Below are 15241 nucleotides of genomic sequence, written 5' to 3'. Positions count from 1 at the left end.
CGCGGCTCTTGCGTGATGTGAGGTTATTTTGTCTAGGCCTCTGGCCTAGGCACATGTTTCTTACTTGTATATTCTTTAATCTTTAACCTTTAATAAACCTCTAAAAAATATAATACTCCTTGCAGAGAGAAACTAATTTCTACCTGCCTCAGTCTCCCCATACTCCCTAAAATTTAATCTTTACAATATTATATATATATATATATATATATTATATATATAATGACCTGAAGGTCATTCACCCATTCTGAGTTTATCTTGGCATAGGGTATGAGATGTTCAAACCTAATCTCTCCCATACTGTGTTCCAATTTTCCCAGCAGTTTTTATCAAAAAGTGGGTTTTGGTCCCAAAAACTGGATCTTTGGGCTTATCATAGACTGTCCTGCTGAAGTCATTTACCCCAAGTCTATTTCACTGATCCTCCTTTCTGTCTCTTAGCCAGTACCAAATTGTTTTGATAACCACTGCTTTATAGTATAGTTTGAGATCTGGGACTGCAAGTCCTCCTTTTGCATTTTTTTCATGATTTCCCTGGATATCCTTTATCTTTTCTTCTTCCAAATGAACTCTGTTATGTTTTTTTCTAATTCCGAAAAGAAGTTTTTTGGTAGTCCAATAGGTATGGCACTAAATAAGTAAATTAATTTGAGTAAGATTGTCATTTTTATTATGTTAGCTCATCCAACCCATGAGCAATCAATGTTCTTCCAATTGTTTAGATCTAGTTTTAATTGTGTGGAGAGTGTTTTGCAGTTGTGTTTATATAGTTCCTATGTTTGTCTTGGCAGATTGATGCCTAAGTATTTTATATTGTCTAGGGTGATTTTATTTTATTTTTCATTTTCTTTTAAAAATTTTTTTCCTTTTAAACATTATTTTATTTGGTCATTTTCAAACATTGTTCATTGGAAACAAAGATCATTTTCTTTCCTTCCCTCTCCCCTTCCATAGCCGACACACAATTCCACTGGGTATCACATGTGTCCTTGATTTGAACCCATTTCCATGTTGTTGGTATTTCCATTAGGGTCTCTCCTCAATCATATCCCCTTAACACCTGTAGTTAAGCAGTTGCTTTTCCTCAGTGTTTTTACTCCCACAGTTTTTCCTCTGCTTGTGGATAGTGTTTTTTCTCCAAATCCCTGCAGATTGTTCAGGGACATTGCATTGACACTAATGGAGAAGTACATTACATGCGATTGTACCACAGTGTTTCATTCTCTGTGTACAATGTTTTCCTGGTTCTGCTCCTTTCCCTCTGTATCACTTCCTGGAGGTTGTTCCAGTCCCCATGGAATTCCTCCACTTTATTATTCCTTTTAGCACAATAGTATTTCATCATCAACATATACAACAATTTATTCAGCCATTCCCCAATTGAAGGTCATCCCCTCATTTTCCAATTTTTGGCCACCACAAAGAGCACAGCTATGAATATTCTCATACAAGTCTTTTTCCTTATTATCTCTTTGGGGTACAAACCCAGCAGTGCTATGGCTGGATCAAAGGGCAGATAGTCTTTTTTCGCCCTTTGGGCATAGTTCCAAATTGCCCTCCAGAATGGTTGGATCAATTCACAGCTCCAACAGCAATGAATTAGTGTCCCTACTTTGCCACATCCCCTCCAGCATTCATTACTTTCCTTTGCTGTCATGTTAGCCAATCTGCTAGTTGTGAGTTGTTTTGATTTGCATCTCTCTGATTATAAGAGATGTAGAACACTTTTTCATGTGTTTATTAATAGTTTTGATTTCTTTATCTGAAAACTGCCTATTCATGTCCCTTGCCCATTTATCAATTGGAGAATGCCTTGATTTTTTTCTACAATTGATTTAGCTCTTTGTAAATTTGAATAATTAAACCTTTGTCAGAGGTTTTTGTTATGAAGATTGTTAGGGTGATTTTAAATGGAATGTCTCTGTCTTCCCCTTAAACCCAGTGTTCTCAGATTCTGGCTTTTGGGGGGGTGTATCTTTTGAATTAAGTCCAGCAGGAGGGTTCCTTGGCTCACTCTTGTTGTTAAGTTTGATTTACAGTCCCCTAGAAGCATTCAGTTTGTGATCAGTAAGGAAGGGTATTCAGAGGTCTGAATATTCAGAGGCTCCTTCTAGGCTGCCATCTTGACTCTGCCTCCCTGAATTCCATCATCCCCTTTTAAAGTTGAGAAAACACTCATCAAACCTTAATGCCATCAAAATGAAGGCTGAGGTAGTTGAAGAGATAGAAAAATGAAACAATCTGCCTGCAAGCAATGACTGTTGAATTATGATAGAAAGGGAAAAAAAGGGCTTGCTTAAACCATCCACTTGGAGTATCACTTTTCCTACTCTTTTCTCAGGAAGCCTATCTACTCTCCATGTAAGAAGATGTTACCTTAACAGTGGCATCTGTTCACATGACTTTCAAAAGCCTTATTGTAGATGAAATCAAGGTATATGAATCTTCTAGAGAAATTTGAATTGGTTCTACTCACCTGTGAAAGTTTCAGTGCATGGATTCACTCCTGCCAATCGTTTGGAGGTCCCAAAGTCAGAAATCTTCACCACTCCACTATAAGTATTTACTAAAACATTATCACCCTTCAAAATAAGAAAATTATTCTAAATTAATTAATTAAATAAAATTTCCCCCCAAAAAGATTAAGAACAGGCATCCATAAACCAATTCAGACCCCCAGGCTTCCTTCACAAGTTTTTAGGAAGAGAAAAAATAGAATAGGGGTTGGGGATGTGTAAGGAATAAAATTTAGGGGAGAGAGGGAGACTGAGGCAGGTAGAAATTAGTTTCTCTCTGCAAGGAGTATTATATTTTTTAGAGGTTTATTAAAGGTTAAAGATTAAGAATATACAAGTAAGAAACATGTGCCTAGGCCAGAGGCCTAGACAAAATAACCTCACATCATGGAAGAGACCTCTCTGCTCCAAAAACGGAAGTCCAAAAAAAGGGCCGAGCCCTTCAAAAGCCTTTGCTTAAATATCTTCTCGATCTCGGCCCAGGTGAGATTACAAGGCATTCTGGGGAAGTGGAGCAAAGGCTCATGGGGATTGTAGTCCTGTATTCGAGTCTATTTTTTACAGATGTGACAATAGGAATAGATGATGGGTGATGTATCATTCGGTGTATGAGTTGATATGTTACATGATCACAATAAACATTTTCGTCAGTTCCTATCATCATAGAAAGAGAATGAATCTTTTAGCCCTTGTGAATGGAGAGAAAAAGTAAAATACCTTTATATGTACTATCTGATTTTCATGGAGATACTTAAGACCTTCCAGTATCTGCTTAGTATAAAATTTTATTGTAGGTTCTTTCATTGGGCCCCATTTTGATCTCAGAAGGGCAGAAAGGCTTCCTGGAAAAGATAAAACAGAGAACACATTCAATTTGTATGCTAAATACGAATGGGCAGTTGGAAAAGTGAAGAAAACATTTTTATGTAGATTAATTTTAGGCTGTTTTTATTTATTATTGGCAGTAATTCTGTCAGAGAAATTAATGAGATATGCTCTGTGCCTTATAAAACTGTATTTGCAAAAAGTTAGTCCTACATGGTGTGGAAAGGAAACTAGACAGTTGGTGGGGGAAGAGGCAACTGGAAGTAGCAGTTGGGTCTTGTGACTAGCACTTCCTTCCTGCCGGGGTTGGACTTCCTTCCTGGTGTTGGAGGAGAGATGAGCTTTTTCAGCCCAGTCTGGAGTGGTGTGCCTCTTCTTGGTTCAGCCCGAAGATTCAGGCCCAATTACTTTTGAAATTCAGAACGGTTCTTGTTTGCTTTCTGTCTACTGCTAAGATTCTGAATTAGACTAAGCAGGTCTGATATAGAGTAAACAGGAGTTGGAGAAACCCTCCACTGGCCTCAACTCTGAAGCTAAGGGGAAAACTCCAATCCCAACTGGTTATTAAACTTTATATTATTTGAATTCACAGTCAGATAAGTGGACTAACTTTTCTGATCATAGAGGGAGCTGAACTTCAATTCAGTCACTCTAGGACAAACAGTCCTTATCGGACCCCTGCTGCTTCCTCTCAGCAGGGGGCATCTCTCTCCTTTGCTTCACAGAGCAATATTCCCACTCTCCCCTCAACTCCTCCATACCCCCCTTCAAACCTCCTATTATCCACCTATTTTCCAATTCCCCATTTCCTTTCCCAATAAATATTACAATGGGAATGGATTTATTCATTTGTTTGTTTGATTAAAATATATTTAATGTTTATTTTCTGTTAGGTGCTGGTGAAGTGTCAAAATTTAAATAAGACCTAGACTTTAAGTTCCCAGTTTATGTCAATTTGTTGTTGTTTGGTCATTTTTCCAGACAAGTTGAACTCTTTATGACTCCACTTGGGATTTTTGGGGCAAAAACTGGAGTGGTTTAACATTTTTTTTCTCCAGTTCATTTTTACAGATGAGGAAGCTGAGACCAACAGGGTTCAGTTGCCAAGGGTCACAATCTAGTGTCTGCAATCAGATTTAAACTCAAGAAGATGAATCTTCCAGACTCTATGCCCTTTACTCTATCTACTACACCACCTAGCTGTTCTTATGTCAATTTAGCCAATGTCAAAAAAAGAACTTCTAATACAACTAAAAAAAAAGCATATATTTAGAGCTAGAAATCAAATACAGCTTACATTTAGACATTGTAAAACGTGAGGTTCACAGCTCAAAGATCTAGAGATTTCCAACAGAGGCCATCTGATACAACCCCACCATTTTGCAGAGGAGGTGGTACAGGCCACTTATAGTGAGTTGTCCAAAGTAATGGAAGTAGTAAGTGGCAGGACCAGGATTTGACCTCAGTTTCTCTTCCAAACTTTGTCCTTTTTCCTTGTTCTATTTTTTCCTTATTTCCTTTCTTCCATTTTTGTCTTTCTTCAAGATGAGAAAAATCAATGATTTTCACATACAAACTTTTCAGCAGTGTGATGTAACATTAAAAACATTTTTTTAACTTTTACTTTCCATCTTAGAATCAATATTGTCAATTGGTTCCAAGGCAGAAGAGCCGGGCATGGGGGTTAAGTTACTTGCCCAGGGTCACACACCTAGGAAGAGTCTGAGGCCAGATTTTAACCGAGGACCTCCCATTTTTAAGTCTGGCTCTCTTTTTGTTGAGTGCCCTAGCTGCCCTCTGTAATGTTCATCTGAATCTTTGCTCTGTGATTTACTTGCCTATGTGACTTAGAGTGAAATGCCTCCCCAACTCTGGCTCCCTTTCCTCATCTGTGAAATGGCAGGGTTGGATTAGTCAGTCTATAAATATCTATGAAACACCTACTATGTGCCAGGCATTGTGCTAAGTGTTGGAGATATGAAAAAAGATAAAAGACAACAGCTCCTGCCCTCAAAGAACTCCCAGTCTAATGAGATTTCCCTAGCTGACATCTAAAGTCCCTTCAAGCACAGAGTCTATGAACCTGGATATGCTCATCATCATCATCATCATCTCTAATACTAACAAGAGTTAACAGCTGAGATTTAGATGGAATTTCAAGATTTACAAAGCATATTCTTTACACCTACCTCATAATGTGAATACTACAAATGCCATCTTTATAAAGAAACTGAGTCTCAGTGACTTGCCTAGAGTGATGCTATTATTAAAGCTAATCATAATAATAACTAATATATATTACATATATGGGAAGCTAGGTGGCAAAGTGGAGAGACAGCTGGATGTTGAATCAGGAAGACCTGAGTTCAAATCCAGCCTCAGTCATCATTAGCTGAGTGACTCTGGGCAAGTTACTTAACATCTATTCACTTCAGTTACCTTATCTGTAAAATGGGGATAACAATAGCACCAACCTCCAGGTTGTAGTGAGGATGATATGACATAATTATAAAGCACTTAGCATAGTATTGGGTATAATATTATCTATTAACTATTAGTCTTAACTATTATATAGTACTTTAAGGTTTGAAAACACTTTGTATTATCTAATTTGATCATCACAAAAACCTTGGGAGGTAGGTGCTATTATTAGTCCAATTTTACAGATGAGGAACCCAAGGAAGAGGTCAAGTGACCTAATAAATCTCAGAACGTGAATTTCCTGTCTCCAAGTCCAGCTCTCTTTCTACTAAACTTCTATAGTTGGAATTGCCGCTTATCTAGGGCTTTATGGTGACAAAATACTTTCAGGTCCATCTGATACTTACAAGAATACGATTCAGTTGCAGATACTCTAAGAATTATTATATGAGGAGTCTGCAACTCAGAGAGAGATCAGGTGGCTTGTCCAGTAAGTTCACTAATTCCAAGATTATGACTCAGATCTTATAGCTTAGAGTCTGATGATATTTCCCCTGCATGTACAACACTGGGGCTCACCAACTGGACAGCTCTAGGGTATAGTAGAAGAGGACTTGACTTGGGGTCAGGAAACTGAGGTCCCAATCCCAGTTCCAACACTTGGGTGCTGTCACAGGGAGGAGAAATGTTGCTGAGACTCAGTTGCCTTGTCTGTAAATGAGGATTTATGTTGTGACATTTGTCACTAATGTAACATTTATGCTGCTTACCACATAGGATTATTGTGAGAAAATGTGCTCTCTAAATAATACTAATGTAAATTATCATTAAGTCCACATACCAATCATCAAATTAAACCTGAAAAACTCAAGCATATGGTGGTGTGCAAATATTTTGTGTTTTATAGACCAAAGAGCCAATTTTTTAAATTGTTTTTTTATCCATATGTCTTCACTACAACTTTCATGTCCACCAAACTGAAGAGAACTAACTTTCAACCACAGGTCATTTGTATTCTAGCCCCCCATTCCCTCAAACCAATCTTCAAATCAGAAAATATTCCCCCAATGACTCCATGATCTATTAAAAAAAAAGATATAATACAAGGCTTTATAAATCTTGCATTTGAATAAAAGAAATCACAAAGCAGAGTTTTATTCCTGCTTTTTAGAGTGCTAGAACAAGAGCAAAAAGTCACATACCTCCAGGCACTTGCTCCATAAAAATTTTAATGTAGCCATCTTCGGAGAGAGAGCCCAAGTACTGAACAATGTTGCGATGCTTCAGGTACTTGTGCAGGGCAATCTCTTCATGTAAAGGCTGAGAGTACCTGTAATAATATATTGATTATTAATTAGATAACTAAAAATTTAATAATATGTAATATAATAATCAGATTTGTACTCTAATAATAATAATATAGCATTTTAAAAGTTTGCAAAGTCCTTTACAAATACTCTTGGCATTTTATCCCCATAACCTGGGAGGTGGGTGCTGTTATTATCCCCATCTTACAAATAAGGAGACTGAGGAAGGCAGAGGTTAAAGGACTTGCCCAGGATCACACAGCTAAAAATTATCTGAGTTCATATTTGAAATGGAGTGGTTAGAACACCTCCATGTTCCAACCACTATACAATGTAGCTGCCTCTATGAAGAAGAAACTGACAGTTCCTTGGTTAGGCATCCATTCCTCAGCAAATCCGCAGGGACTTAGACTAGGCTGGCTTATCAATATATTTCCAGTCAGTTTAGAAAAACATTTAACAACTCCAGGCTACAAGCCAGGTCCTGAAAAAGTCAAGGAATCTCTCTACTCATAGAGCTGCCACAAGCCTATTGATTGACTCCTTCAGCAGGATCCCTCATTATAAATATGTTAGTCCTGAGATTTTTTAGTCTTTAAGAGTTCAGCCACAGAGGGATAGAGAGTTGGTATCAGTTAGGAAAACCTGGGTTCAAATTCTGCCTCTGATAAATATTGGTTTTAAGACCCTGAGGAAATCACTTAACTTATAGTGTTCCAGGGAATTCTAAATTTCTGAGCAATTGCTGCTTTGCCTTGGTGGAGGAGATGAGTAAGAAGTGGGATTGAGATGGGAAAGCATGAGACAGAGGGAAGGCTCTTTATAGAAATCAAATGATAGGTACAAATGAAAAAAGTGAGTTCTTTCTCAACCCCTTAAAATACCCTTAAAAATCAAATAAGAACACATCAGAAAAAATAACTCTCTTTAAATATTCAATGTGTAAGAGCAAAGAATTCCTATCTCATCTTTTCCTATCTCATCTTTTCAAAGTCAGAGAATATGTTTGTGAGCAGAACATGGACCCATATCATCAAATACCAGAGTATCAGGAATTTCAGGAGCTATCTGGTCCCACTCAAACCAGAATAAGAATCAACTCTATAGCCTCTTCTGCAAGTGGCAATTCAATAGCTACTGATGAGGAATTCAATACGCCAAAAAATAGCTCATTCCATTTTGGGATAATTCTAACTATTAAGAAGTTTTCCTTATGTGTAAACAAACATGGCTCAGTGCAAATTTTATGTGTGTGCATTGTATCTGTGCATAATAAAAACAATTAATAATGATAAAACAATCATAGCATTTTTATAATGCTTAATGTTTACAAAGCACTTCTTCATGACACTTTCAATAACCCTTGAGGAAGGTGCTAATCCCGTTTTAGATTTGGAGAAACAGACTGAGTGAGGTTAAGTGACTTGCTTGGGGTTATACAGCTAAGCCTCTGAAACAGTTTCCATTTAGGTCTTCCAGACTCTCAGTCAAACACTCTATCCACTAGAGTGCCAACTAGCCAACAAGAAAGGGAATCATTGACTCTTAAGACTTGGAAGGGATAGGGAGCAGCTAGGTAGTTTAGGAGATTGAATTCCAGGCTTAGAGACAGGAGATCCTGGGCTCAAATCTGACACTTCTTAGCTATGTGACCCTGGGCTTCATTTCACTCAACCCTATTACCTAACCCTTACTGCTCTTCTGCCTTGGAACCAATACACAGTATTGACTCTAAGATGGAAGGTAAGGGTTTAAAAAAAATAATTGGAAAGGACCTTTAAAATCATCTAATACCACTTTATCTCTAATGCAGGAAAATTAATACTTTCAGTGGTTGGTAAACTGACTATGCTATTTCAAATCATCTTGTTCTATTGTTGGATAGCTCCAGTTATCTGAAATGTCACGGATCACTTATCAAAGTCAAAATCAGCCTCTTCATGACTTTTGCATGACAATCTTAGCTTTGCCTTTTGGAATAATTAAGAATGAATATGATCCTTCCATAGGACTTTCCTTTCTCTTTTTCAGCTTTCCATCCCACTAGAACTTTTTTCCCCTCTAAACTAAATGACCTCAGTTTCCTCAATTGTTCATCATAACACAAAGAGGGAACTGCCTGAAAAGAGTATTGGGTTTGGGGTCAAAGAAATCCTGAGTTCAAATTTGAACTCAGAAACATACTGGTCATATAAAGTCCCTTAGCCTCTATTTGCCTCAGTTTCCTCATCTACAAAATGAGGATAAATGGCGATAATATTACCACTTACCTCCCAGAGTGGTTGTGAGGATTAAAATAAGGTATTTGTAAAGAGCTAAGCACAGAACCTACATATATTAGGTGCTATGTAAATGCTAGCTGTGATTATGATGATGATAAGGCATGGTTTACCAATTCTTGCCATCCTGATTGTCTTCTTCTAAATATAATTTATTTTGCCAATGACCTTCATAAAACACAATTTATACAATATTGAATTTGCAGAGTTTGATTTACAGAGAAATAGTAGATTAACCCATATCATGATCATGTTTCTATGATCTTCTTACATATACACATGAGAGGAAGCATGTCATAGTGATTAAAAAGCTCACCTTAGAGTGAGGAAGCCTAGCTCTACCTCTGGTACATATGGGCTTTTGGGCCCCCACTAGGTCATTTAACTCCTCACTGCCCTAGATAAACACTTCAGGTCATAAAGCATCTGCTAACCCAAAGTGAACAGATCTGGTCCAAAATATATGTGTACCCACAAACATACACATGCTCAGCTTTAGGTCCCACATACTTAATCTTCATCTTTGTCTTTTGGCTGTTTTGGTTGTGTCTGATTCTTTGTGAACTCTGGGGTTTTCTTTTTTTTAATTAATTTTATTTTTATTTTCATGCAAATTATCATCCATACTGGTCATTGTTGTCAGATCACACTGATATTTATTAAACATAGTTATTAAATATATATACATATAAACAAACATTAAACATATATACACCAAAACAAAGGAAATCATTTTGTCATTTAGTTATTGTCAGTCATGTCCAACTCTTTGTGACCTCTTCTGGGGTTTTCTTAGCAAAGACAACGGAGTGGTTTTCCATTTTCATCTCAAGCTCATTTTAGAGAGGAGGCAACTAAGGAAAACAGGTTTAAGTGTCCTGCCCAGGGTCACACAGCTAATAAACGTCTGAGGCGAGATTTGAACTCAAGAAATTGAGACTTCTTGATTCCAGATGCAGAGTTCTAACCCCTGTGCAACCCAATAGGGATTAATTTGAGAAGATAAGCAAAAAAACAACAACAAAAAAACAACAATAGGAAACTAATAAAAAATGTTACGGATAAGTTGGAGAGGAACCATATTATTACATATACGCTGATATACCAAGGTCTTAATACAGTACTTTACTCAAAGTAAGTCTTAATAAGGCAGCTAGATAGTGCAATAGACACAATGCTAGTTGGGCCTGTAGTGGGGAAGACTTGAATTCAAATCCAGCCTCAGACACTTTCTGGCCATGTGATCCTGGGCAGACAATGAACCCTGTTTGCTTCAGTTTCCTCATCTGCCAAATGAGCTGGAGAAGGTAAAGGCAAACTATTGCTAAATCTTTGCCAAGAAAATCCCAAAAGGGGTCACTAAGAGTTGGACATGACTGAAAATAACTAAATGACAAGCAAAAAGTGTTTAAGAAATGCTTTTTCTTTCATTCATTTATATGTTTCTGTATACATTATATATGTAGAATATATTGTATATACACATATGTATATATAATGTATATACACATATGTATATATAATGTATATACACATATGTATATATAATGTATATACACACACACACAATTTTTCAGCTGTGAAAAAATGTCCACCTGAAAAATGATAAGGAGTTTTACTCTACTTCAGGGTATATAGCTTGTTCAGTGGTTGCATGTTTTTGAATTCACACTTATATTATACTTTTATATAATACATATAATTATATATAAATACAATTAAGTTGTAATTATACAAAACATGTCAAGATTCCAGACCAATAAAAATATTCTTTGCAAATTTAAATGATGCTACTGCTTCACAAGACTCATGATTTGTACTGATTGGCACCTGGCCTTATTAGAATCACTTTTTAAATAGTATAATTTTCTTTCTTTTTTGACCAGTGTAGTAGATAATGAAACTTGATGAATTATAGTGGTGGGGAATTTTATAGAAGTTGCACCAGGAAGCAAGCTAAGAAAGAGACTGAATCTTCATGAGCCCCTCCCCTACACTACTTCCTGTTTCTTTCAACTGTATGGGTAATGATCTCACCGATGTTAAGTTGAAGATTTTCCCCCTAATAAGCAAAGACCACAATCAGTTCTTTAACTAAAGGGTCTTTCATTCTTTGGGGAGAAGGGGTAGGAAGAGATTGGGGGGAAAGAGGGAATTTAAGGGTCTCCCTAATTTCTAAGTTATCTTATAGATTGAAGATTTTGAGATAAAGTAAATTCAGGAAACAAAATTATCTTCCCCTAAGGGTAGATATTAACAGCACTGCTGACAAGTCTCTTTTAGGCTAAACCAAATGGCTCTTCAAGCTCACAGTCTAGGTAGTAGGCAATGGCAAGAGAGGAGATGAAGCGGTCTGTCTTCCACCTTCAGGTAGAAACAGCCAAACAGGAATCAAGTCTCAGGCAACTGGAGCCTCTATTGGAACCTTGTCCCTTCCTCCATTGATTGGTGTTCCTAAAAGTTCTGAGCTTCTTTTCTTTGTGCGGATGCATTTTTCTTTGCCCAAATAATTTTTATTTATACCAGCCTTGTGATTTTCTTAGTGTAAGGTGGTCCAATGGAGGAATATTTACCCAGGTTCACATACCATCAGACTATCAACCACAACACTTGAACCTAGTTCTTAGAGGCCAATGTTCTTTCTATCATTTTCTTAACTGTGTGAAATTTTTACAATTCAATTATGACTTGGATACCTCATATCATTCCAATTTATTTCAGTTGTATACTTAAGATTTATTTTCTCTCCAATACAATTTTAGATAAGCCACCATCCATGTTGGTAATACTTTTTCCTTCCCTGTCTGAGTCATCTCAGTCATTGCCCTAGAGATGCCATCCACGAGAAGGCTACATACAGTGTGACTTACCTGCTGTCTCTCTCAGGTATCTCTTTGATGGCTATTCGAACTTGGTTGCTGAGATCTCTCCCAGCATATACAATTCCATATGTGCCTTTCCCTAGGACCACTTTCTCACCACTCTCATCATAATCATATTCATACTGGGAGAGAAAAAGAAAAAATAAACAACCACCAAAAACAGTTCTTGAGGCAAAAGTTCCTTTTAATATTAGAAACAAAAAGAGAATCAGCAATTCTGGCTTTTAAATTTATATTATGTTATATATGTATATATATACATACATGAATATATGAATATGCATACATATATACAGAGAGAGAATGGATGTTATTTGAGCACAATACTACCATTTATTTACTCAGAACATTTATTTTTAATTATAGAATTATTCCAAAGGCATGGAATTTCCAACCATTGTTTACACATGCATCTGTTATGTTATTGTCATTGAATTTGTATTTTTAACGGTATCATATTTTTATTAACTTTAGATGACTTTTAATATTAATTTTAATCAATAAACATCTATTTAAGATCTACTATATACAAAACAAATCAAGAAAGGTGCTTTGGTAAAGGACTAGACTTGAAGTACGGAAGATCTGGGTTCAAATCATGCCTATGACACATATTGTGTGACTATGAGCAATTTACTTAACCTCTAAGTGGGAGCTGTTAATATACATTGGTAAAAGAAGTTTCCACACTGCATTCCTACAATGGCATTACAGTTTCTCAACAACAACAACACAAAATTAATGTTTAAATATGCAAGACACTAGGCTAGGTGCTAAGGAGGAATGCATAGAGATATATATGACTCAGACCATAATGTCAAGAAGCTGCCAATCTAATGGTATAAAGGGGGCCAGAAGACAAATATTCTACAAGACAGAAGATAAACAAGCTGAAAATACTTCTGAGGAAAATGATAAAGAGATAGACAGAGAAAGACAGAGGGAGAGAATATTCCTATTGTAGACTCAAAGTTAGATGAGCACTAATGAATTTGAAATCTAGAATCTTCTAAAAAGTTTCTATCTTATTAATTTCATTATCTCAAATAACCCATTTTTTTCTTTCTGGTATAGTCCAGACTAAGTGTGAGCTGAGTGATCCTGTAAAAGTCACTGAACCCTCTTGGCTTCAGTTTCCTCATCTATAAAACGAGCCGGAGAAGGAAATGACAACTCTCTCTAGTAGCTTTGCCAAGAAAACCCCAAATGGGGTTATAAAGAGTTAGACACAATTGAATAACAACAATAAAAATATGGCCCAGAGTCTTTCTTGAAACTCTTACCTTTTTGTCTTAGAATATAAGTATTAGTTCCAAGGTAGGAGTGGTAAGCGTTATGCAAATGGAGTTAAGTGACTTGCCCAGGGTCACATAGCTAGGAATTGTATGAGCCCAGATTTGAACTCAGGATCTCCCATTTTCAGTTCTGACCCTTTATCTGCTGAGCTACCTAGCTGCCCCTTCAGAGTTCATTTTTAAAGTTATTTTGACTACTCTGAATATTCCCTCCACAAGTACAGATTGCAATCCCTCTAGCTTAAATAAGACTGCCTCTTGGAATTGTTATGACTAAAAAAAATTCAATGTCCAATATTTGCTTTTCACATAAAAGGGATTATAATTTGTTTTGTAAGATTATAACAGTAACAGAGAACATAGTTATCAGATAACCTGATCAGATAACCTCCTCTAACAAGTACTTCCAATATTTGCAAGACAAACCTCAAGTCCAGCAGTGACCCCCCCCCCCAACCTGGAGTCTTTCCAACTTGGTGCAATTTGCCAGAGTCTGAACTCCAATCACAATGGGTTTAGAGAAATCAGGACCACCACCATAACACCATGGGGCACTGATAAGTGCTTCAGTGAAGCACTTAATTAATGATCATCATTTTAAAATTTCTAAAGCAACCCAGAGGTATAGCTTCAATATAACTTGAAAGTACAATAAAGCTTCATTGATACTGGAGCTGAGAAGACTGGTTTAAATTACTGGCAAATGTGGCTAATTATACAACAGTTCCAATTACATTCAGGAATGTGAAGAGCGGGCCAATGTAGCCCTGGCAAGGGTTAAGTCTGTCCTGAACCTGTTTCTGAATAGATAAGAACTCAAAGCTGCTAGCTAAAGGAGATGTAAAAATACTTGAAAAGGTCTACCTTAAATTGACTAGCCATCCCCCTTCATTATCTTCTATACCTAGCTTATCATAGACTTTATTACATGCAATTAAGAGGATGACATTAGATGCTAGGGGAGATAGAAAGATTTAAAAAATCCCAGGCCACATCCTAATGGAGCTTATGATCTGTTTTTAAAAAATTACACATATATAATCAATTTTATTATATTTTCTAAGGGTCTAGATCCTTTCTTATCAATCTTTTCTTTATTATGAGGATTATTCCTCTAATCATGCCTCTATATCATGGTATGAGATTTTTAGTGTCCCATGGAGGAAAACTTAAACCCAGCCCAAACTGTCACACATTCTGATTTCATGACATCCAGAATATACTGTGTTACTGAGTACAGGTTATCTGATAACTATGTTCTCTGTTACTGTTATAATCTTACAAAACAAATTATAATCCCTTTTATGTGAAAAGCAATAATAGGTTCATTGTAATTTTCCAATCATCAAAGACAAATAATTTTTTAAGCTCAAAGGATGAAAATAGGGAAAGAACTATTACAATTTTCACATCTCATTAGTAACCACTTATTTCTAACGGAACAAGACTCACCTCTAATGTATCCCCATCGATCTCCCCTTCTAATTCCACTGTACAGCCTGCCACATCCGCTATAATCTCTTTGACTAAAGAGCAAAACCTGGAAACAACAAAGGCCACCAAAAATTTCAGAAATTTGTAACACCAGTTTTCTGCCACCTTCACCTTCATGTTAAATTCATCATGGTGGAATGAACATTGGCAGTGAGCATTACTTGCAATTTGGGGTGATGGAAAGGAAAAGTCTCTTCCCTGAATTGCAAATGTTTGAGGTTT

The 15241-nt window shown here is 36.6% G+C and overlaps 1 protein-coding gene across 1 annotated transcript in view; it reads right to left on the bottom strand.

The window, feature by feature from the left end:
- Window positions 1-15241, bottom strand: part of MAP3K15 (mitogen-activated protein kinase kinase kinase 15) — an 89073-nt gene that overhangs the window by 53071 nt on the left and 20761 nt on the right. Inside the window, exons 5-9 of the mRNA XM_056826079.1 lie at window positions 14978-15065; window positions 12219-12352; window positions 6965-7092; window positions 3234-3358; window positions 2477-2582 (exon numbers count right to left, since the gene is read on the bottom strand). Coding sequence (XP_056682057.1) covers window positions 2477-2582; window positions 3234-3358; window positions 6965-7092; window positions 12219-12352; window positions 14978-15065 — 581 coding nt within the window. The remainder of the gene's footprint in view (window positions 1-2476; window positions 2583-3233; window positions 3359-6964; window positions 7093-12218; window positions 12353-14977; window positions 15066-15241) is intronic.

Source organism: Monodelphis domestica, chromosome 4 (genome assembly GCF_027887165.1).
Source record: "Monodelphis domestica isolate mMonDom1 chromosome 4, mMonDom1.pri, whole genome shotgun sequence".
Taxonomy (NCBI): Eukaryota; Metazoa; Chordata; class Mammalia; order Didelphimorphia; family Didelphidae; genus Monodelphis; species Monodelphis domestica.
Note: the sequence above shows the minus strand (reverse complement) of the source record. Positions and strands in the feature narration are given on the sequence as shown.